Raw genomic sequence first — 26,434 nt, forward strand, 5'->3', positions numbered from 1 at the left:
CAACTGCTATAATCAATCCTCCAATTACACTACACAACAATAAGAATTATATAATTAAATATCCATTAATTAAACAATATAAATGAAAATTTTAAGTAGACATATCAATAAATTAAATTATCTAGCCACCCTAAAAATAATATCGTAGTCGTTCTCCTCTTCTTTTTTTTTTCTAGGTCTTTCAAAACTCAAAATTGTTTTTGGCTAGTTTGGACCTTAACTCTTTAGTAATTAATATTGTATGTTCTTATTTTTCATTTCAATAAAACTACATTATTTGAATGTATGTGCTCCCCTTTTTGTAGTATTTGTTGAGTATGAGTATGGAGTTTAGTTTAGTATTGGTGGAGTAATGTAAATTTGGTTCAAAGAATGTGACTCTTCCTCTTTTATGCTAAGACTATATATCAATTTATCTTCATCATCTTTTTTAAGCATCTCTTCTTCTTCGGCTTTTCCTTTAATCACCGAATAGAATCCAGCTGCTATGATCAATTCTCCAATTACACTGCACAACAAGAGTTATACATAGTTTAATTTCCATTATAAAGTAAACAATTTTCATGATATTATATGTAGACCTTGTCAAAAAAAAATGTAGACCTATTAATCTAATTATCTAGGATAGATCGAGCTTTTTTAATTCGGAGCATATATTTTTGAGTTAACCCACTAGTTTTCTAATTAATTCTATTTTTTGTTGATTTGATAAGTAAAACATGTTTTGACTTTTGATACTATACATTTATAAATTTCACTTTAACTAGTTTTTGTGATTTAAATTAGCAATGATAAAATATGGTCATTATGTGAGTAAATATTTGCAATTTTAGCCTCTTTCAAGTCTTTATATTAAGGTTTAGGATTTCTAAAACTTGCCAACTATATAGAAATAAAAGGATGATTAGCTCATATCCTACATCTTAATGTGATTTGTAACAAATATAGCAAGACTTATTCGACTTTTATTTTGTGCGCTTGAAAACATGATGTACAAAATGCATGTTCTATTACTTCTATATACTTGTATTTATAATAATACTTAATTGCTGACTTGCATGTTCTTGCATTAAACTAACTTTTATATTTTGTACCAATAATACTAGCATCTTACTCAATTCTATTATTTCATGTTCATTTTACTATGTGTGGTACATTGAAACTTACTTCCATTTTATTTAGTTTTGACCAACCTAAAATATTTTGAATCAAATGGCTTCAAATCATATACATTGGATTTCATAATAGAAACTCATCCAAAAAAAAAAAAAAAAAAAAAAGAAAGATTTGAGGAGGTAGGGTAAAGTTTGGGTCTTTTTATTGGATCAATATATACAAAGTATATAATTAACAAACTAGGTTTTTAATAATTCAGAGAGATCCCATTTTATAAGTAATAAGCAAGAAGTCAATCGATTTAAAAACATGATACCTCCCAAGATGTAAAATATCCCCAAGGAAGGAAACTCCCATAATAACAGCAATAATCATTTGAAGTGGCTTGAACATTGCCACAAATACTGGTCCCTTCAGTCTACATACCCATGTCTCAACCATATTTAATGAACAAACTGCCAGAGTCTGATAAAATAATAATAATATACAATACTAAATACAGTATTAATTTTATGAGAATATAATCAACAATAATAATAAGAAACAAAAAATATATATATCGAGGTTGATAATTTCATGAGAATTCTTGAATATAAAGACTTACTCCAAATAGAATAGCAATTAGTTTGATGTCCATGGTTAGTGTCCTAACACTTGCATCATTTTCTACGATTAAAGTAATAATTGATACCACTATTGTCTCAAAGAAGAAAGTAATTAGTGTAATTAGCACCACCGAAGGGAAGTCCCTAGCAATCCAAGTCTGGAGAAAGGAGTGATTGTTAGTAGAAAAATGATAAATGGCAATCCTTAAACAGAAAAACATGAAAGTGTGTAATTAATTAAACAAAAACTTGTGATCTCATTGAACAAGAAGCTAATTTTCACATACCAAATATTGATGGGTGAGCTAATCATTTCCCCATCAAACAATACATGCTTTAATAAATTGCATGAATTTACTTTATACTTTATAAGATTTAAATTAATACTGCAAATGAAATCAAATACACCTATCAAAAAAATATATAATCACGTGAGATTTTACCTTAAATATGTCTTAATGTGTAGTTTCGTGATATCAATTTTTTTTTTCTTATAATACGTATTTGGAGTAGTTAAATAAACATGAATCATGATCATTAAAAAAAAATAGTACATTCGTTTCACAATAATTGACGTGTGACACAATATATGGAGTATATTAATATAACTCGTGCCACACAATTGTTATCCTGTAAAATAAAGTTAAATAGATATTAATATATAGAGTATATATTTTCAAAATATTGTTTAATTTAATTTTAGTAATATAATTATTATATATTAACAGTCAAATTTATACCTTATCAGTGTAACCGTACGAAAAAGTGAATTAAGACTAACAAAAGAAAACAGAAGGATTATCACCTTAATGACGTATGCGAGCGAGATGAGTATGCAACTAATAAGAAGAAAGGTCCCTCCGAAGACCCAATTAGGTTGAGATTGAAGTTGAACAAGAGAGTGGAGAGATGACTTCGTAGGTGAAGGGACTATAATGATTAGGAGTCCATGGTAGAAGATCATTATAAATGCTCCACTAATCGACACTATTGTTCCTATTAACTTAAGTATGCAACTGTTTGAACGTAGGTTCAATATCTCCTTCCTACATACATTCCACTATTTATTACCCTTCATTGTCAAAACCTAGTTATTAGCTTAAAACATTGCTTCATGGTACCAAACCCGTGAACAAACTAAAAAAGATATATAGATAATAAAAGAAAAAAATAGTAAAATTTTAGACAATTAATCATATTACATGAACTGAATATAGCCGAAATGTGTGCAATGTCCACCTCCATTTCAATCATTAATTACTTTTATCACCAAGAAATACAAATTAAACTAGATAAAAAAAAAAAAAAAAATTATCCATAACTTTACATCCTAAGTTATGTACTCCAAATGTCAAAATATTTCCCCCATAAAACCTATTTCTTCCCTTTTTTTTTTTTTTAATTGACACATTTTGACTTTTAACAATATTCACAAATTTTACTTTATTAGCTTTTGTGATTTTAAGTTATTATCAAACATATTCATAGGAGATTTTGTTTGAATCGTCTCAATATATATTTTACTATATCAATTTTTAATATTTTTTACAAGGAAATGAATTCAATCTCATATCTTGATCCTTTATAGCAAGGATGGTCTTTATAGCAATAAAATAACTTTGTTTATCACTACTCCGTAGGCACTTTGGATTACAAGGAATGAAAGAGTGTTCAAATGATAGTGGACAGCTATAGTACGGTACTCAGGCATATTAATTTGGCTTTACAACAAGCTTATATTTTTTCAGGCCGTGACCTATAGCAAAGTCAACCCCAACTATTGTGAGAAGAAGGTCCAAGTACGCCCCTAGGTTTTCAATTGGTTGCCTTAGGAACATTTTCAACAACACAAAGGCATTTCCACCCTTTTCATATAAAAATTGATGGATCATGGAAGATTTAAGACTCCTTATATTACATTATCTCATTCTTTCTCTATTACAGTGAAGAACCTCTTAAATCCTCCACTTGTGGTTGTAGGTCTAATTTGACCTAACTACGCAAATCCTTATTTTCTTGTTTATTTTCTTTATTGATTTCCTCGTTCATATTTTTCATTGACTTGTTTTACATTAATCAAACAAAATTACACCCTTATTTTCTAGCAGTTAGGTAATTAGAACGCTGAAAAATTCAATAGACCGACAATTAGGGAAGATGTACATGTTTGATGTGCGCAAAGTGGTCTAGGTAGGAAGGGAACAAAGTCAAAAAGATCATGATCTTTTTTTTTTTTTTTTAAGAAGGCATGATCTAACTTACTTTTATTGTATTAAAGTATTGTCTTTGTAATTATTTTTCACTGTTGTAAATAAAAATTTAAAAATAAAATTAAAAGAAAAAACTTTTTGTAATTTTTACTAGTTGATAATTAAAGATATTAATCGATAAACTTATGTGTTGACAAACGTGATAAAAGAAATATAATAACTAAAAAAAGAACAAAGCAAGTATAAACGTACATGTGAAGATAGAGAGAGAGAGAGAAAAAAAAAAAAAACCCCGAAAATTATGTTGATCGATCTAAAAAATTATCTGAAAATGATGGCCATTATAAAAGAAAAGGCAAGGGAAAGATTACTTATTGCTGATGAAAGTGTTGGTGAGCTATATTTTACTCCACTACAGAAGCAGATAGAACAACCAAAGCAATTTTACTCAATTAGCAATGTATTCAGGCTTTTGATTTGGGAATAAATTATATGAGATAGACTTAGGGGTTAGAATTGAATATTTAATTTACATGAAAAATTCATATACATAGGCTCTTTTTGTCGGAAGGTAGATAAAGCTCTTATAGATGCAAATATATATATAGCTGTCAATTCGGGCATTTCAAGTTGGGTTCAGGTCGGGTCAAATTAAATTAGGTCTCGGGTCAAACAGTTTCAGGTTACGTCAGGTCAATCTATCCTCCAGATCAGGTTCAGGTTTGGGTCGGGTCAATTTCGGTTCAGGTTATCTCGGGTCTTTTATCCTTTTGGGTGTAGGTCGGGTTCATTTGAGTCAAATTCAAGTCGGGTTTAATTTCAAATTCGGGTTGTGTCAAGTCGGGTTTGGGCGGGTTAATAGTTGGTAAATTCAGGTTCGGGTTCGAGTTAGGGTTGAATCAGATAATTATCAGGTCGGATAATCTTAAAGTTGGATCATTCTTGGGTTTGGTTCAAGTTTATGTTGAATAAATATCGGTGTGGTCAAGTTCATTGAACCTATATAATTACGCCTTAATTTGATCAAGCATTAGGAAAATTTTATCAAACCTATATATGGAGTAATAAAAACAAAAGGTATATAGTCTGAACAAATTGTACCAATATGAATGCATTGGTAGATGATCTAAACAAATTGTACAATTCTATAGTTTTATCATTGTAAACTAATTAAACTCAAGATTTATTTTGGCTAAACTTGTTTCAGATTATTGGGTAATAGCAGGTCGCGTTGATATCTAGTTTCATGTTAGTTTTAGGTCTGGTCAATGGCAATTGGGTTAACAATGATGAGTTAAATAAAGTCTGGTTACAGGTCAGCATGGCTCGGGTCAATAACAGGTTGTGTCAGGTTATAATCGTTTTCAGGCTCTAATTGGGTCAAGTACTAGTTCGGGTTCAGGTTCAGATTGTTATCGGATCGCATTAAATTGGTTGACGATTACTATCAGGTCAGGTGCAGGTACGAGTTTTGGTCATAAAGTATTAGATCAAATCGGTTGTCGATTAACATCAGGTTAGGTTGAAGTCGGGTTACGGGTCACTAGTTTCACCTCATTGTTCGGATATATAGGTCAGGTTCAGACCATTGTCAGTTCAAGTTGAGTTCTCAGATTGGGTCAGCTTTTTATCGCTCTAGATACAGAGGAAGTCTACGTGGCACACTGACATGTGGTACTACCCTCCCCTCATTGGTTTATCATGGTATTAATTATATGGATTTATTAATTAAAAAAAAGTTTTTTTATATAAGATATAACCATGTTATCTCCAATTCTAACATTAAATGTTTGACCATGCTACCAAATTACGTTATACTTTAAGTTTTCTTTTGAAAATAAAATATTAATATCTAATTAATGATAAAATAGAATAATAATTTAATTATGAGAAAATTAAGTCATATATATATATTTTTTTTTTTGAGCCACAAGAGCGAGGTAAAAATCGATCCCAAGATCTTCTAAAATCGAAAAGAAAGCTCTAACCACTTAAGCTATCCCTCACTCTCTTGAAATGCAAATATATATTAGTTATTTGTTAAATTGGTGACCATTGACCAAGCTACTAGTCTAACAACTTAACTTTTACAGAGTACCTCCTTTTTATTCCTTAAACTACAAGCTAATTAAATAATACGTAGTATGTAGTACTTTTGTATTTAGGTTAGTTTCACTTGATATTATTATACATAAAAGTGCAGGTCTAAATTAGAATTGCAAGGATAAAATAAAATGCTCAAAACTATAATTACTGATTGGTTGGTAGTTCAATTTGTTAAGCGATGAGGTTAATATTTTAGTAATATTATTTTTTTATCTTGTTAATAAGACAAAATAATAAGTAAACCTAACTATATACCGAGGTTTATAATAATGTGTATAAAAATAAGGACGAATTAATTTTACCCTAATTACTATTCAAAAACTAACATTAATGGTTAATTTTCATGTTTTTTGAATTGATTTAGAAAAGTTATTAATATGAAATGATAGAAGTAATAAATAACAACTACAACGTGCAGGACATGCTTGATGATGGAAAGCAGGAACATCTTCAAAATTATAGAGTATTTAATGGGTGGAGCCCGGTATCTCCTGCTCAAATCCATTCAACAACAAAAACAATCAATGATCTCAAACTGTAAAAGTAATAATATGAATTAAATCTACTTATTTCAAACTCTCGATCTCCATCCAAAATTAGTTACTATCACATTGATGGTGTAAATTTAAATGACTTTTGTGACAACTTAATTTGAACATATAGGAAATATCGAGCTTAAAAGAAAAACCAAAGCAAGAATGATCATTGGTGAAAGATTGCTAGTTTGGTTTGATAATTCACCTTGTAAACATATCGATCGATAACATACCAATGGCAAAGGAAAGCGGCCGGAATAAGAATGACTAGAGACATGGCATGAGTGTCAGTAATGTAAACGTAGTTGCTCATTCCTTGTGTCATGGCTGCTTTGTTGAGTGTATTGCTACCTACAAATATCACTTCCATTGCCAATATAATTCCTAATAACTTTGCTTCCCACATCTTTCTCTCTTCTTCTCCTCTTTCTTTCTCTCTATTTTTGAGCTTAATTTGAGTTTCTCTCCTTATTACTTACCTTTGTTTAATTTTAGATGATTAATTACAACAAATCAAAATTATTTTACTCATTTAAAAGAAGTGCAATGTAATTTTATATTTCACAAGTCTGTTAACAACCCCACTATCAATTAAAAAAGGTCTTAATTAATATTGAATTAATTCGAAGATTGTCAAAATTAATATCCATTTTAACGTAGGTCCAATAAAAGATGCCTCTAATGGGAATCAAATAAAATGCATGTCACTATGAGTTCATAACAGAAATACATTTTTTTTTTCTCCAAATAGTGATTCATATTCATCAACCATAGAAGATATACAAAAATAGTTGTAATTTTGTAAGGCTAATCATATAAAAAATCATAGATTAGGTGGTTTGTCCAGTCCTATAATTATTTTAAAAAGACTAGGTGTTTTGACATTAATTTTTTTAGTTCTTGGTCTAATTCGAGATTTATTTATTTTTTTTATTAATTTGTTTTAAATTTGATTGGTTTGTTCTTTATTTGGTTGGATAAATGAAGTTGTAATTCTCGTGAACTTTTAAAGCACATGAAGTTTCTTTGCGAAAATTCCAAGATTTATTTGGTTTTGTATAGAAAGTCTATTTCCGGGAAAGTTTCATTTACATAGGAGGATTTGACAAGTAGATTCCTCTATTTTGTGAGAAGTAAAATTTATTATCATCAACTTTGGAGGTGTATCTTGCAATATTCTCCTATGATTTTTTTTTTCAATCCTCATAATAGTCTCAAAAGGAGGCAAAATAATATTTTCAAGTAAATTGAGATTTGCTTTAAGATGAGATCAATAGAAAAATGGATTATTCATATTCATTATTTCAATAAAAAGTCAAAAATTTGAAAATGGCAATACATAATACGAGTAATTATCAATTTTTACTTAGAACAAGAACAAATAATGTAAACCAGATTTGATCACATTAAAAAAAATAAGTACGAGTTAAACCGGTGTAATTGGATGAGTGGACTACCCTTAACGAGCCTAATAGAAAGCTATACTACCAGATGAGGATCGGAGACGATCCTTGGATGAGAGGTAGTCTGGTTTAGGTGGACTAGTTTATTGTTTATTTTTATTTACCCAAAGATTTGGGCTTGAATAAATTGGGCCAACTAAGCAAATTTGTAATGGTTTACAAATAACAGTAATAGTGTGAGCAGGCATTAGCATTTCAAAGCAAGCCTTATTTGCATCTAACCGAATAAATGAAATAAGCCTTTGTTTTTCTCTAACTTATTTTTATATGATACGAAACAGGGTCAATCACTCGTGGTTGCCCCGTCTATATTATTTAACCTGACCCATTGCCCGTTGGTCACAAATTAGTAAAAGGAGCAGCTAGAAATTTAGGATGAAAAAAAATGAAAATCAAAGGAATATTTATGATTGTTAACGTAACAACTCAACCAAAAGCTTAAGTTTATGGTTGAAGCCCAGGATCGGTTTATATACTCTATCACACCCTCTCACATGAGAGCTCATTGGGCTAAAGTGTGGATGTAGCATGGGTCCCACCATACCCAGCGTTTAATATTCCACTTTGATAGGAGGGGTGGATGAGATTCGAACTCGTGATCTTTGTGTCACGCTAGCTCTTGATACCATGTCAACGGACCAACTCAACCAAAAGATTAAGTTTATGGTTGAAGCCCAGAATCGATTTATATACTCTATCAATGATGTTGTACTTAGAAATTTTAAGTGTCAACTAATGGAATCTTTTTTAAATGGCAGGAGGGAAGCCATCCAACAATGTTGCTCAACAGCTACTACCATAGTACCAATTTCAGAATTCAGAGCATTTGATACAGTACAGCGCATACACATGAAACCATGAATAGTATGAATGAGGAAGATGAAGTTTACAAATTACATGTACAAGTGATGTAGCTGGTGTACAAGGTTTGAGGCCTTTATGATTCTTCTTTTACGTACCTCTGCTGTACTTTTGGACTTTTGGTATCACTTAAGAAATTAGTTATTGGTGTCCATTTTGAAGATTTAAAGGCCGAGTTGAGTTGATGCACTTCTTTATGTTAAAGCTGGTCATGGGTCGATTCCTAGTAAGAGCATAATCTGTATATGTTTGTGAGTTCTTAATTGATACATACATTCAATTGGATTCCATCTTAGGCCGATTTTTTTTAATTTTTTTTAGATAGTTTACAAAGTTCATTCAAAATGAGTGACAAACCAGAACTAGGCCATTTATTTGCATATAGTGAAAGGTTAAAGTATAAAGAACGTATTTACATTTTTTTTTTATTTAATGGTAAGGAGAAGGGCCCTATCGTGGGCTGAAACTTCTCACGGGTCCAACTCGATTCAGGTTAGCGGGCAAAACAATTTGGAAGTGGAGGGAAGGGTAAGAGAATTCCCACCCCAAATTGCCTCTAGTGGGGTGTGATCCCACAACCTTTTGGTTGTGATGTGTTAAACCTTACCACTAGACTAAGCTTAGCTTGATTATTAATGTCTATGTCATATTTCTATGTCATCCTCTCTACATTAAAATAAATAAATAAATAAAATCGTATGTATATGTTATTGATTTTTTTTTGACATGGAAATAAAGGTCAAATCGATAATTATGTATCCCAATGGTAACTAAGCGTCACGGAGCGTTTGTGGAAGCAAAAACCACATTGATGGGTCCATAGACGGTAGACTAAAGGGCCACTTTTTCTCACGCTAATTTGGTCGGCCATCACAAATACAATTTTCCTATTTTCTAACTAAAAACTAAATTAATAAGGAGGAACTTTTTTTAGTTGACTATGCAAATATTTGGGTTGATGGACTACATCATTCCTATAATCGTAATTCAAGGTCACATGTATGGCCAAAAAAACAAATGAAAACTCTCTTATAATCTTCTCAAGTTTTTTATTAGGTCATGTCTTGCAGACTTATCTTCAATTATTTCAAACAAAATTACTCTTGATAAATTTATACGAAATACTTTCTCGGTTTTTTTAGTTGACACCATTTGATTTTTACACTATTTATAAACTACACTTTGACTAGTTTTTGTGATTTATAGCTACCATAAAACATAGTCAAGTGGGATATTATTTGAATCGTCTCAATGTATATTTTATTAATATCCACTTTTAAAATTTTACAATGTTGAGAATTAGAGATATTAATAGTTAAAATAGTGCATTAGTAAGCGTGATAAAAGAAATATATCAACTAAATAAAAACGGAGTTAGTATAAGTTTAGACAAAATTAATTCGTATAAGCTCAAATAAAATTCTGTTTTGATTTTCTCCCAAGACGATGTTACACAATTGTTTTACTTTGTATTTCATTTTACTTTATTAACAAGACTTTCAAACACAAATAAATTTATTACAATCAAATAAGTCAAATAGATCAAAGCTTAAGGAGTTAGGCTATGTTATGTTTGGCTTACTTTGACTCATTTTAGCAAAAATAGATCAAATAGATTTAAACAAAATAAGAATAGAAGTGTGTTTTTATTTTTCCATACCAAACAAGTTCAAAGAAATAATTTCAAATAAGTTTAGATAATATTTGATGGATTTAACAAATTCTTATTATGGCTAATAAGATTGTAACCAAAAACAAAAGAAAAAAGGTGTGTGGTTAAATGATCACATCTAAAACTTAAAAACTTATCACTCACATTTTGCATTATCAAAAGACCATATATAATATTCTGATAGAGACAATGAACAGGTCATTTATATGAGATCGATCTAATATGGCTGACCAATCTTTAGATCGAGTATGAATTTGGGTTGAATTATATCTTGATTACACTCGTCGAGTCAGTTTTATCAGTTCTGTGCACTAGATTTTGCTAGCTAAAAAGGTGCAAGAACAATGGAGAGACTAGCTAATTGGAGGGCTCACTGTTTTTCTGCTGAGTGTCTAGCGTTATACACCGACTTACATTCTTACAACCAACCATATATCTAGCTAGGTTAGTGGAAATTCCTTGCATCAATATATATATATGCAGGTTAAGAAAAGAGGGTCAAACCACTCTTTTTGTAGCTTTTTATTTTCTGAATATGTATGATTACACTTTTCAGTTGCATTAGAGAGAGAATCCCCAGCTTAGCTAAGCCTATAATCTCTAGATTATATACCACCGTTTCTGTCTCTTAAAGATTGTCCAATTTTTCTTTATAAACTAACTTTAAAATTGTTCATATTTTCATCTTTGTTAACATAGTCCCTAACTCCCTACCATCTCTTTAGTCTTTACTTTATCTACCATCTCACGTGTTAAGAATAAATCTATATATTCACTCTATTATAATTGCCTAGTCTGGTCATTGGTTGTTCACGTTGGGTGTAGCTGGGTAGAGTTATTTTGGATTGAGTCATATTAAATTGTATGCAGCTTTAATTTATGATCAGGTCATTCTGGCTAAGATCAATTTTGACACCTCTACACTCGATACAACTCTAAACAAAATGAAACGTGAAAGGAAATAATTTTAATGGGATGGAAAGAATAAGAGCCACTAATAAAGAAAAAAAATTACTACTACCTCTGTTTCATATTATCTGCAACGATTTAAATTAAAGTGTGAATAAAAAAATGTTTAATTGTTACAAATATACAAAACAGACGTAGCATTAAGATACATTGCTTTAACTAGGGATACATATGGGAGGAAAATGAAGGGGGCAAAAGAAGGTTAACAACATGACTCTTACCTAACCCATATGCAATAATGTCAGCCCAGAAAAAGGCCCATTTCATAGGGCATAATTTGATGGAGCAGATACTACTGTATTGTTTTTTGCTGGAGAAAGATGTTATGGGCCCTACTGACAAAGCGGTCTAACTGGATAAGCACTTTCAGTTTAAATGACTTCAAGTCCAAATATAACATGTTTTAACATAATATCTGTCAACCCATGAAGGCTAAAGTTCCTTTTTTTTCCTTTTTTTTTGGGTCCACCAATTTATAAATTTTATTGAGTTACTTGAATAAAAAGAGATTCTATAGTTTTCAAAAATTACAAAAAGTAGGGAGAAACTTTGAAGTGTGAACATTAGGAAGAAAATAGTGTATTGTTTTTGTGATTAGAGTTTATGAATGATATGAATAATTCTTTGAGGTGGACCTAATCTAAAAGTGCGTGGTGTGATCTGTTACATAATAAATTGGATATAGAAATATCACACATATTTGAATCAATAAACGAGTGGTATTATATACCTTATTATTCTAAATTAAACATATAAATTTCCTGAAAATTACGCACGAGATATGTTTAATTGGGTGTTGCTATATCCACTAGTGTAGTTGAATGGAGGTACATACACTTTAATGTATATGTTTGGATAAAGTAGGTTGCATAATGTCCATGCCTCCAATGTGATATTATAATATTAAATACACTTATTAATAATATTATATACAATTATCAATATAATATTAAGTTGATTTGAATTTTAATTGTGTTAGTAGGGGGAGCAAGGAGTATCAAGGTTGCAAAATGTACATGCTTCCCATGTGATATCCTTTCTGTAAAGAGAGTAAGATAAACTTAAGTAACAGAGATATTATTAGGGCATGAAATGACATTGTTTGGGACAATTTGGGTTTACCAATGTACCATTATGAGTTTATAGACATGCTTTGGTTGGTAGTTTAGGGAAAACGGGAAGAGATTGCAATTGCAATACAATAAAGTTTTGATTGATTGATTACCTCCCAACATTATGAGGCCCTCCTTGCTATCCTTGATCTTCAAATTCTTAATCATTTGTCAAACTTTTTTGGTGAATAAAGAATTTGATTATTAAGCATTAAGTGTTCCTTTTTGACACGATGCATATCATACGCAATAACTTAACAAAATAATGTTAGTTTAAATGATTAAAATGTTAACTTATTAGTTTATACGAAACAGTTTAAGTGACTAATATGCAATGAAGTTACAAAAGGTGAGAAATTGACTATGAGACTTGAATTGATACCAAGTGGTTGATAGTCACCTTGAGGAAGTACTAATGTAAGTTTGATATGTATGTGCAAATACATATCAAACATTAAAATATTGAAAAGTATTGTAAAGCACATGGGGGTGGGAGAAAAGGAGGAGAGAGAGGGCATGTGGGACCAGTTTTAAATGTACCACTGAAAGCTTATATAATATCATTGACTATGTAGTGATTCTATTTCTACACGTAGTTAGTACCACTGAATGAATATACAGTACCATTGAATGAATATATAGTACCACTGAATGTTCAATGATACTATTTGATCATCTAGTGATACTATTAATCACCCAGTGGTACACTTAAATTCAGCACATGGGGGTGAGAGAAAGGAGGAGAGAGATGGGTAAATTTCATGCGAAATGTCTCTTATTCCCCTTGATATGTATGTCCAGGTACCTATCAAACCTCCCTTTGAAAGGCCTCTACTAAGGTGTATTCTAGTCAGATCACTTGATTTTCATTATCTGAACTTATCTTTTATGAATTTAATTATCTGAATTTATTTAGACTTATTTGAAGTTATTAGACCTTATTAAAACTTATCCAAGTTGTGATTTGAATTTGGATAACCCTTATCAAAACCCTTTTTTTTTTTTTAAGGAATCAAAACCTTTTTTTTTTCCTGAACTCTTATATAAACTTATCTTTCCTAAAAATAAAATAAGTGAAAATAATTTGAAATAGGGCCTTTCTATTAATAATTAAATAAACATCAGCTTAACGACGTTTTATATAATTAATAAAACTCTTTATAATATTTAGAATTCTTTGCATTCCAAAAACTTTAAAAATATAAAATAAAGAATCAATGATTAAAGTATGATATAGAAAATGAAACATAGTGGACATCCTCACAAAATGGGGAGCACATAGCTAGAATGATATGACTAATATCGTGGTTTATACACTACTAGAGGTGTATATTTCCAAAACGTTAGGAATAAACTAATAAAGTGTCCTTGGCATGAAGAGGTTTTGAAAAGAACATGTATGATCGAGTTATTGATGTAAGGTTGCAATAGTTGATACTTAAGGATTAAGTACCTTTTTAGTACAAAGTTAAACTTCAAAGAATGTGACGCAGTCGGAATTAATGGAGGAAAAGCAAGCGCAGTTCCTAACACGTACACACAAATTTACAAGTGATAAATCTGTAAAACTTAAGAATTCACCAGAAAAGAGTACAACGTACTCTCAAGATTATTATTGTAAAAAGCTGATTTCTAATGACGGCTAAAACATTTAAATAGTCTAAACAAAGCCCTAATACGAAAATTAAGCAAAAAAAAATATCTGGAAAATGTTTAAACGTTGTTGTTTCACCATAAACGAAGTCAGGTGGCTTAAAAATCCTGTCACACATGCGATAGCCTTGAGTTAAACTCGTTGGCCCGTTTCCATTTCCGAAAATATATTTTATCAAATAATCTAATTCCGAGAGCCCAACTAGTAGAAATATAATCATAACTAGTAAAAATCAACTCAAGCCTTAGTTCCGACCTGAACTTCTTCGTTGAAATGTGCAACTAATATCCCTACATCAGAATGGGGTGAGTTTGTTGGCTCAATTGGAGGAGTAATTGTGAATTAGGCTAGAAAGCAACCGCGAGATTGCGAATGAGCTAAATGCGTAAGATTGTAGCTTGATCACCGTGTTTCTATGCAATCATATAAAGGTGATCTTTTTAACTTTCTTCGGTAGATGTAGTCAGTAATCATATCATATCATATAACTAATATATAAAGCTAAACTTTTAGCTAGACCATAAGATAGCGATGCTTGGCGTTTTAACTTTTGGCCAAGTGTCGCTCCTCGTAGGCAACAATTAATAATTATTATGACACGAATGATTAAAATGTTGGATAGATTTAGATTAGTTTTATAAGATAAAAAAGTTAGTTCAGAGTTTTATTTTCAATTAAATTTGGATAGTTTTTTAGGATAAAATTACTGGCATAGAGTTTTATCTTTGATAAAAAATACCAAAATTTTATATGTACAATTTAAATTATCAATCAATCAATCAAACCCTCTAAAATTAAATTATAACCCTATTAAAAAATAATTAAATTATAATTTTCAGTAATAATAAATACATGGTATCCTACGTTCAAGTATCCTAAATCAAAAGGGATATAAACCTCTTGCATAAATGTTTGTACAAAAGATATGTTTTAAAATTTGGTATATAGAAAAAAAAAATTAAATTCAGTAAACAAACCGGGTATCGCCACCAGAGTTAAAGTTTCAAATAGGCAATCGTCTTTCAAAAAAAAAAAAAAAAAAGGGAAATTCTCTTTGGTAACACTATACTTTTTAATTTTCTTAGTGGTAAATTGCAAAAATTCTTATTATCTTTGATAATATTGTATTTTTTATTACCAATGATAATAATTATTTCAATAAAAATTATTAACTATGGTTAATTTTTTTAATCTTTTTAATAATTAAATTATTTTTTTATAAAAAAAAATTCTCCCCCACCCAGTCACCTCCCCCCCCTTCCCCTTCACTGCCAGTCCAGTGTCCCCCCTCCTGGCCGGCGTTGAAATCTGCAATCGTAAAGAAGTTGAAACCCTAGCAGAGAAGAAGAAAGTCGTCGAAAATAATATAATTTAATTAGTTGTTAAAAAAAAAAAAAAAAAAAAAAAAAAAAAAAAAAAAAAAACAAAACCTAACTATAGTTAAAAGTTAATAAAAAAAAATTATCAGTAATGTTATAAATAATAAGTATAAATAGTTTAGGTTTATCAAAGATAATAAATTTTTTTGCAATTCACCACTAAGAAAATTAAAAAGTATAGTGTTATCAAAAAGAATTTCCCCAACCTAAAAGTGTTGGAGTCCAAGAATTTACTTTCAAACTAAGGGTTTTGAATAAAGTCTGGAGTACTTAAATTGTTAAATAACAATGAAACCGTTAAATTATATTACTCATCCGATTATGAACATTTAAAGCAATAAATGTTTCATACGTGGATGGATTTAATTTACACATTAGTGATAAATTCCTTTGAAAAAATAATTATAACTTTATACTTATGTTATAAGTAGTCAATTAATGTAGGGATTTTAAAACAATTAGGATATATATTTCGGAAGGAACTCGGGCATCGCTTGGGGTACATACTAATTGGACAATAATTGGGTCCAATTACGTTCATCGATTTTTAGTTTCATTTATATCAGTAACTAGTTTAAGTCCCATGCAATGCTAGTTTTTTTTTTTTTTTAGTAAATAATGGTTTCATTACCAAAATAAAGTTGCAAAGCAGCAAATAAGTACAAACCAAGATAGGCTAAAGCCAATGAAAACCCAAGCACCACAAGCCAAGAAGGCAAACACCACCAGCCAAAGGTTAAGGAGCCATAGGCCACCTTCTAGGAAGGGTTCCTATGGAACCAGAACCAAGTAAAAGGCAAGCTGAACTCTAAGGAAAACGACTACCCTCTAGGAGGTACACCCCTAACCAAAAGAACAACACAACAGACAATAGGGAGAAAAGTAGAAGACTCCATGATTACAACATAAGCATCAATCTACTCTTTTCAGGGCATCTACAGGCCACTCTGAACACTATATCTCTAACAAGCAACTCAAGAGACTTAATTTGTCCAGACAAAATGTAAGAGTTCCTTTGAAGCCATATACTGTATATGGATTCAGTGAAGCACATGTAGATTAGTTTCTGTCTTGGTCTCGAATTTCTGCAAACTTTCAGGATCCATTCTAGCTCTTCATTCAATTTCTGAGGCATTCTTTGGATTCTTAGCAAACAAAGAATTTTACTCCAAACAGCAGTAGAGTGGTTGCACTCAAAGAACAAATGTTGCACATTTTCCTCCTTCTGGTCACAGAGAACACAACCAGGGTCACAGTTCATTTTCCATTTTATCAATCTGTCCTTGGTGAGAAGTCTATTCTACACAGTAAGCCAGAGAATAAAGATGCTTTTGGGAGAAGCATCATTATTGCAGATTAGTCTCTTCCATCTCACTTTTGGTCCTTGATGCTGTAAGTGCACATAAACATTTCTGATTTTAAAGGTGTTATTTCTTAGAATTATATCCCAGCTACCTATATTATCAATGATGGTCCTGCTCTTTAAAATTTTTTGGAGGGCCCATGAGCATCTCTTTGGGGCAGGGAGATTCCACCAGTCTTTACCTTTGAAGTAATAGACATGAACCCATTTCACCCACAGATTATCAGACTTATGAGCTAAATCCCATAATAGTCTAGTTATAGCAGCCATGTTCCACTCTTGCAAAGATATAAGATTCCAACCCCCACAAGATTCAAGAAGACTAAGATGTTTCCAGGTTACAAGAGCTTTCTTTGAGGGGTTAGCTGTACCAGTCCACAAGAAATTCCTAAATCTAGCTTCAATATCTCTGAGAATTTTCTTAGGAAGAATAAAGATTTGAGCCCAGTAAGTCTGAATTCCGAATAAAACACTCTTGATCAATTGCAACCTTCCTGCATATGAAAGATGCTTAACTGACCAAGTATTAATTCTATTAGTCACTTTTTCAACTAAAGGTTTGCACTGATTGGTAGTTAGCTTTTTGGAGGAGAGGGGAACACCCAGATATTTAAAAGAAATGGAGCCAGGAGAAATACCAAGATGATTTTGAAGTTCAGCTTGCAGATCCTCATTCACACCCCCAAAATACATCTCAGTTTTATCAAGGTTAGCTGAGAGACCAGATGCTTTAGAAAACTTATTAAAAGCATCAAAAAGATGAATAGTAGATACTAGGTCAGCTCTACAAAACATAAGAAAATCATCTGCAAACATCATATGGGTCAGAGCAAGCTTCTCACATCTTGGATGATAATTGAAATCAGGAGTATTTTCTAGATCACATAGACATCTGGAAAGATATTCCATTCCTATAGCAAATAGAAAGGGAGACATAAGATCACCTTGTCTTAACCCTTTCTGAGCATAGAAGGGCTTAGAAGGTTTGCCATTAATAAGAATAGAAAATGACACTGTTTTAATGCAACCCATAATCCACATCACAAACTGAGTAGGAAAACCTAACTCATTCATCATACTCTCTAGAAACCCCCATTCAACAGAGTCATATGCTTTTTTCAAATCAACCTTCACCATGCATCTAGGAGAAATATTCTTCTGAGTGTAGTCTTTAATCAGTTCAGTTGCCAACAGAATATTATCACCTATGTGTTTCCCAGGGATAAAACCAACTTGAGCATCATCAATGACACTCCCAATGACCTTAGCTAATCTGGCAGTTAGAATTTTAGAGATGATTTTGTAAAGAACCAAACAGCAAGTAATTGGTCTGAAATCTCTGGCATAAGAAGGGTTGGGAACTTAACCTAATTATGAATTACAATGTTAATTTAACAATAGTTTTAAAAAGATCAATATTTTTTATTTGAAACAGATATTTGAATATTTTAAAAAAAAATAACTTGAAGTTTATATTATATTGATATCAAAAAGTTATTGATCATTACATAATTTAAATAAAAAAATAAAATAAATTTAATGATTATAGGGCTTTATATAAGAATGAAACTTTATGTTAATTATAACATGTGCAATGTACTTATTTACCTCATATGTCCCTATTCTGTTGGCATATTTTGTCCGACACAATGTTTTATAGCATACTTTGATCGGCACAATGTTTTATATAAATTTAATTGACTTATTTTTTGTGACAATTAATAATCCAGGTTTTTTATTTTTATTTAATATTTATGTAGTATTATTATAATAAATAAATCAACAAATATATAATAAAATTTAAAGTGTCAATCCTGATGGGAACAATACATATATATCAAAGAAAAAATTACGATGTAGAAGATACGGAGTACGTGAGTAGTACATTATTCTAATATATTACCTTATACATATACGTAGTATATGTTTGTTTGTTATAGAAAACTACCTATTATAAAATATAAGAAAGATATGTTAAAATCTATTCATTGAATGCATATAGAATATACTTTGTATATAGTTGCCAAATTGAAAGTTATATATTATAGAGTAAAAGTGGCTGGAGAATTTTTAATCAGAACATGACAAGTGTCATGTCAGATTTGCTTTTTGTATTATGTTATTGATGATTACAAACGTATACATACAAAAACTAGTTAAAACAATTTTTTAGAATTTCTAAAAAAAAAAAACCATATAGAAATAAAGGAAATAAATTACCAGAATTAGGTAAACCCTAATACAGGAAAAAGATCAATGCCATAAACAATCCACCTAAAGAAAACACTCAAAGCGCTATTTGTGAGAATATTTTGTGATATATTTTTGGTTATTGTTTCCTTATCCAAGAATTACCAAAAGATAGAGTGATTCTAGGTTAGAGATTCTTATCAAGCCTTGTAATATATATTTTTTTAACATGATTAAGAGCCTATTTTGTTCAGCTTAATTTCAGCTCACTTCATTTCAGTTCAGTTCCTAATTTTCTTCTCTCATAAATAATTCATTTCAGCTCTATTCAGTTCAGCCCCAATCAGTTCAGTTTAGTTCAGTTGTTTTCAGTGATTCGGAACAGGCCCTAATTAATGAAGGCCAACCCAAAGTTTATACAAATTCTTCATGGTATCAAAGTCTAGGTTAAGTTATGTTGTGATCTGGGCCAGTATTGTGAACAACTCACATGTGAGGGGAGTATTGAGCCCTGAGCAAATAATTAAACCCACATGTGATTGAAAGTGTGTAAAAAGTGTTGGGAAGTGTATCCGACATTAAAGAAACAAGAAAGTTGTATCTACTTTATAAGGCTAAGGGGTTGCTCCCCTCATTACCATATGATTTTGAGGTGGAACCTCCTTGGTTGTTTAAAGTAGACACCCGTGCCCAGTAGTGATTAATTAATTGATTATGTAGTTCTTGAATGACATGATCTTAAATCTTATCTCATTTTCACAATAAGTTGATGAATGTATGTGTGCACTCATGCACCTTAAGAAAAGAAGTTTTAGGTCCAATAACTTCATATTGGGTATAATAAGTTCTAATAGGTTTACTCAATCAATTATGTTTACTCTTTTGCATCCATGTTTTCTATTCAAGTTCACTAAGTTTCAATTAGGTCTAATATTTTTGTAATTATGTCTAATTTATTCTTTAACCAATCAGTTGTACTAATAAGGTCCAATCAAGTTTAATAAGTTTTAATAAGATCTACTATTTTTTTTTATTAATTATGTCCAAATTATTCTTTAACAATCGAGTCTACTAAGAGTCATTAATTAATTCCAATTAGATCCAATTAATTCTTATTAATTAATAACTTGAAAAAAGTTCAAGTAAGTTCAATTTAAAAATAAATTCGAGAAATTTCAAGTGAAGAAAATGTACAATAACTCCGTTACTTTTTACACATTTATTAAGATGATACAAGAGGAGGACTGGTGGAAGCTAACTTGTGTAGTGTAATTGGTCAAATGTCTCACTCTAAAAACCCCACATATCTGAGTCCAAATTGTCCTCCACATCCACATAGGTTGATGATATGATATATATAGATGCCATTTCCATCTCTCCATGATTGCAAGTCTCTTTCAAGTCTTCTGTTAGCAAAAAAAGCAAACATCATCAACTACGTTCCCCACCAACTCCTACAATACAAACTTTAAAAAAAATCGGGTGTACAATAATTATTGTACATCCACTATAAAGATAGACTAGATTGATCAAAAGTTACCCCTAAAATAAATAAAAGTTACCCTAATATGCATAAAAGTAATCCAATACAAATAAAAATTATTAGTAAAGAATCACATTTTAAATGACTAAAAATCAATTATTTGTGATTAAATGTAATTAAATTACCATTATATAACTTTTCTTATTGTCTATTTATATAAAAATTGTATTATGTTAAAAGTTACCCCAAAAAAAGCAAAAAGTTACCCTAAAATTAGGTAAAAGTTACCCTTATACTGCTCGATGTACAATAAAATTAGTGTAAAACGGGTGTATACAAAAATTTTTGCTCCTACAATTATTTCGATATTTATCCCAAATATGGGAACTCATTAATTAATTAATTAATTAATTAATTTCATTCCATTACTATGATTAGTCTAATCAATTATCATTGGTGAATTATGTACCTAATCTCATTAGAGCCGTTTTTGTTGGTCTCGCCAAATACAGGATTATTTTGATTAATAAATGAAAACGATTGACGACTTTTAAGTACCTAAATTGTTCTTCCTCTTTAAGTATGTAAACTTTTCAAAATTATAGCACATATTTAGTGAAAACCCCAAGATAATAGCACTGCTAGGAACTTATTTTAATTAGCTAGTATCCCGTACGTAACAAACATACACAAATTTTTAGACCTAGTCTACAATTTTATTGAATTGATTGATAGGCAAGAACAAGAAGTACACTATGTTAGTATCCACTCCTCTTGAGAATCGATCAACAGTCTCTCGCTCCTTATTAGGCTTGAACCTATATCCATGTTATTCTATTTGATATGTGTACATTGTCTAGTGTTTACAATTGATTATGATTCTACCCTAATTTCTAACCGTAGGAAGTTAATGCAACAACATACAATCATGAAACTAAGGTATGTTGCATGCATGCAATGCATCCTTAAAGGCCACTTGCATGCATGAGCCATAGCAAAAATCTCTGATGTCTAAATTCAGAATAACAATTCACAAGTACCTATGTTCGTAAACATAAAGAGAGAAATCCAATGTGTATGTGTGTATTTGTTTTTCTTTTTCTTTCTTTCTTTTTTTTTTTTTAAGTTATTGAACCTTAAAATATAAAAATTCAAAACAAATAATTTGAGGTTTAGGAGATAAGACAGTTTTATTACTCCAAGAAAAACACTGAAATTCATATATTTTTGGACATTATATTACCAGAACTTTGTCTGCACCTTTATTAAATTATTAATTGCCCACATTTTTCCATTTACGTACAAAAACACCTTATTAAACTAAGAGCGGTTATGTCCTCTTTTTTCTTCATCTGTTTCATCTGAACCAAACAATCCAACCAAACAAATCTATATACTTCGTATTTATAGATTATTAAGTACTAAATTATTTAATCTAATCTAAAACGTCGATCAAATAAATTAAACATGCATTATTCTCATGCAATACCTAATATAAAATTTTGGCTCACGTAATTTGAGACATGCCACATTAATTAAATATACTCATCTTAACGTATGACACGAGAAATCATTGGCATAATATAAGATTTAGTGCCTATTTTTATAATCTCGAACATTCCACACTGCATTAGACATGCTAACATCCTTTGGATCTATTCTTAATTAATTAAAAAAAATGTTGGCATCTTTTAGAGTACAAGGAAGTTTTTCCTACTTTGGAACATTAATTGTTCCTTGTTTCAGCATATATTAATTTATTACTATTATATTATATAATCTTTCTGATGATGGTTCAACATGTCGTATCTTTATAATACATAAGGATCAACTCTAATACTATCCTATACGCCTTCAATAGAAATGTCGTCAACTCGATCTCACAATAAATTATTATAAGTCTATCTCTGATAACATTACGATAAGTCTAATGCAAAAAGGTTACAAAGGGTCACATACATACATATTGGGTAAAGAGGGAAAAGTTCAAAGATTCCACCATAACATAGATCTTAATTAAAATGGGAATAAAGGGGGGATGGAGAAGCAATTTTTCCCATTCTATACATCTTGTGATATTGACCAAGACTATACTGCCATTCTCTGTTTCCTGTAATTAATAGTTTTAGTATTTACACATACACTATCTCTATATATGTGTTACCAAACTTCTGCAATCCCAACAAAATTTCATGGCACATGGTATGTTCTTATTTATTTTAAATCATAATGCCCATAATAAAACATATCCCCCGACCAAACAATAGGCACCAATACCATCTCTCAATATCCTCTCTTCAAAAGAAAAAAAATAAAATAAAAAGGAAATATTAAAATAAATCTAAGATCAATTTATGACCTACTCCAATAAACTACCTTTCAAACATATATTGGAATTACATTAGGGGTTAGAAACTTAGAATACATAGAAATAGAATGAAATTTTAGAAAATGATATCATTTCTTTAGGATCAAATAAATATATAATACCTCCATTTCCTATTTTTTGCAACTTTGGGGTATTATTTGTGAGATGTAAATATTCCAAGATTGCAAAAAATATGAAATGGAGGTAGTATTAATTTATCTCAGCTCTATTATATACGAAGTAGTAGTTAATTGTTTTAATAATATTTAAAATACCTTTATTTTGAACTTTGAAGCACACAACTGATACACTTAGTTTATTAGCTTAGATCAAGTAATATTTATAATACTTGTTCAAAAAAAAAAAAAGTAACATTTATAATACAACAATTAATTGTACGATAACCATACATTAAGTAAAAGAACTTTTTGTTGTGCAACTGATTGTTACATGTTACGAGTAGCACAATATAAGCAAGACTAGTAAATATTCAGTTGCTCGTTTTAATTATTAGGTCTTGAAAGAATACTTCGTTGAACTCAAGTTTCTAGTGTTTATGTAATTAAAACACTGATTGGTATCACATTAAAAATTGTTTTGTCCATTAAATTAGTTATATAAGATGATTAGACATCAATTCCCAAATTTAAGTATTTGCATCAAAAGATAAATAATATTGTTAAATTGGTGGAGGTTGCATTACACCAAAAATAATTCCAAGGAAAGTTAAAAAGAAATTATATAATCTTACAGAATTACGGAGTATAAGATATTGACAAAATTTGATTTTAAAGAGTGATAACCTATAACTCGATATATCCTAACCAAAATTAATTTGTCGAAATAATTGTTATATTATGACTCTATACACCAAAACCATTATTTAAGTAACCTAATAGATCGACTTTAATTTATTAAACAAGTAATCTTTAATACAATGAGTGATGACATGAAACTTTCATCCTAGCTTGGCTATAACTCCTCTGCTATAAAGGGGACCATACACAGAAATAATAAACCATGCACAAGCATTGCAATAATAATACTCCATATTTGTATGAAATTTCACCTGTTCTTTTTTCCTCTTTCAATTCTCATTATAATATTTCAATTGTTCTATTTTGACTATGAGACTAAAAAGTTGCTATCTAAGAGAAGAAGCCAAAGGAGGAAATAATGACGAAAGCAATGTCTGTCACTTTCAAGGGAAAAACAAAAAAAAAAAAAAATTGTTGGTCAAAGTTAGAGTTTAATAATTAAAAATATATAGTATGGTATGGTGTTATATATGTTTGTGTTGGCTGTCCAAAATCCTTTTCCTTTCAGCTGCTGGTGGTGGCAGTAACAGGAAATGAATGCAATGAAAGCCCCTTCTTCTTGTAGTCAACATGCTACCCACAGTTGCATGTACTGTGAGATAGAGACTCATAATATAATATATAACCACATACATTATTGCATCATAGGGTTTTGGAGGCAAAATTTGGTAGTGGAAAAAAGTAAGTGAGAGAAACGTAAAAATACAAAATTGTCCATGTTATATAAGATAAAATAAAAAGTAAGTGTGAAAAAGTAAGGATATGTTGGGTATTTGCAGTGTGAACATAAATATTTTTTATCCTAAAAAGAAAATGATGCAATAATTAGTAAACTTCCTAAAGTAGTAAATGATGCGATAAAAAAAGAACGGAGGAAGTATATGATATTATTTGGTTATTCTATTGATGATCATAGGTGTATGTAGTATGTAATAACCTAATACTTAATTAATTCCTCAGTTTGTAATTAGTTGGCATATTGTTCATTCTTACCTCTTAATTGGTGTGCTTTCGGTGCAGAGTTGTTTACTATTGTTATGTATGGAGTTTTAGGCTCACTTTTGTATAAGTTATCATTTTTGTTGTGTTCACCAAAAAAAAAAAAAAAAAAAAAAAAAAATCATTTTCGTTGTGTAGTGTTTTAATTTTATGAGAAAAGGGTAGCTTAAGGCATGAAAGGTACACTATTAGCTATTAACAAGACAATCGCTTGAAATGGTTAATTAATTAAAAAAAAAATGAGTAATCAATCCATTTACCTAGCCATGTACTTCTATTTAAGAAAATGTGGTCTTGTAACTTTTTCAGACATACAAAAATAGTGTATGAGATTATTATTTACGAGTTATTATCAACTCAGAATTAACCAACTTCATATTAGATCATTTGAGTGCTTCTCTAAGATTTTGCATGCAAGTCTCTTATTAATCATGTAATGTAGGGTACTAGGGTAAATGGGTAATATATACTTTGCAAGAAATAACAAAGAAATACTAGTCTCTTTGATCCTTCTATCAAATGATGGTTACATGAAGAGTACACAACACTTATAATGAATCTGGTACTCCTCGTAATACCATCACTGTGCATGCAGATACAAATTTATCTCTCAAAAAAGAGTCCAAGTGAAAGGTTTGATCGATCATGAACAAGGAGTACTATAATACATATTCTATATAAAATTTAAACAAAAATAATAATAAAAGAACATTTATAGGTGGACTCAATGCACAACAATATATAATCATTCCAATTGTTGAAATTATTGTCCTACTTGAAATTTGTAGGTACTAAAATTAATTCACTATTATTGGATCTTAGACACTTCTTAACCACACCTTGCATTGCTTGCTTCATCAAATCATAAAAAAAAACCCCTCATCCAAATCTCACAAAACAATATTTTATGAATAAAATGTGATCTTTAGTTATCATTTTCATTTAGGTGCAATAGATTTACACGCAACTAGCTAAATAACTAAAATTCAATTCTCCACATACATCTTTTATAATTTAGTTGAAAAAAAACTTATTTTTGTTGAAATTAATTTATTTAACTTAGCTTAATTAATCAACTTATTTCTTCCTAGCTAGACCTAGCTTAGTGTCAATTGAAATTATCAACAATAATAGTTGAAGCTATTTTGAATATTATAAGAGGATAACAACTATAGATAACAAGGTATAATCTTCTATATGTGTCTATTGCTTGAATACAAGTCTCTAATTTAACATAGAGAGATTTCTAGCTAGTTATTATACGTATTTTCTTCAAAGTTTTGATCCTTGTATGAGTTATAATATGTGAATCACATTCATGTAATCCATACGTATAGAGTTTTGGTTACTTAACATATGCTTTATATAGGGTTTTTGCTTGTTTTTGTTCAGAAACCAATAGAAGGACGTTATGTATCACTCTTTTGAAATATGGATGATTTGCATTTAACATCTACATAACATATTGTTCAATGTCCTAATTATGCAAGCCAATATCAATAATGCAAGCCAACATCAAGAAAATGTCTT

General features: G+C 30.2%; 1 protein-coding gene across 1 annotated transcript; it reads right to left on the reverse strand.

The window, feature by feature from the left end:
* Nucleotides 1-330: 330 nt before the first annotated feature.
* On the reverse strand, nt 331-16,944 carry LOC110707589 (WAT1-related protein At5g40230-like). Its single transcript, XM_021885618.1, has 5 exons — nt 16,623-16,944; nt 6,779-6,924; nt 2,462-2,781; nt 1,433-1,534; nt 331-508 (listed from the first exon to the last, which is right to left on the reverse strand). Exons 1-5 carry the CDS (start codon nt 16,942-16,944, stop codon nt 331-333), a joined length of 1,068 nt encoding a protein of 355 aa, XP_021741310.1.
* Nucleotides 16,945-26,434: the final 9,490 nt, after the last annotated feature.

This window comes from Chenopodium quinoa, unplaced genomic scaffold (genome assembly GCF_001683475.1).
Source record: "Chenopodium quinoa cultivar QQ74 unplaced genomic scaffold, ASM168347v1, whole genome shotgun sequence".
Classification (NCBI taxonomy): Eukaryota; Viridiplantae; Streptophyta; class Magnoliopsida; order Caryophyllales; family Amaranthaceae; genus Chenopodium; species Chenopodium quinoa.

Coding starts and splice junctions, on each gene's coding strand:
- LOC110707589 (XM_021885618.1), bottom strand. CDS start 16,944: ATGAACTGTGACCCTGGTTGTGTTCTCTGTGACCAGAAGGAGGAAAAT. Junction 6,925..16,622: donor TATAGTGTTCAGAGTGGCCT/GTAGATGCCCTG, acceptor TGATATTTGTAG/GTAGCAATACACTCAACAAA. Junction 1,535..2,461: donor CGTACGGTTACACTGATAAG/GTATAAATTTGA, acceptor ATGGGTATGTAG/ACTGAAGGGACCAGTATTTG.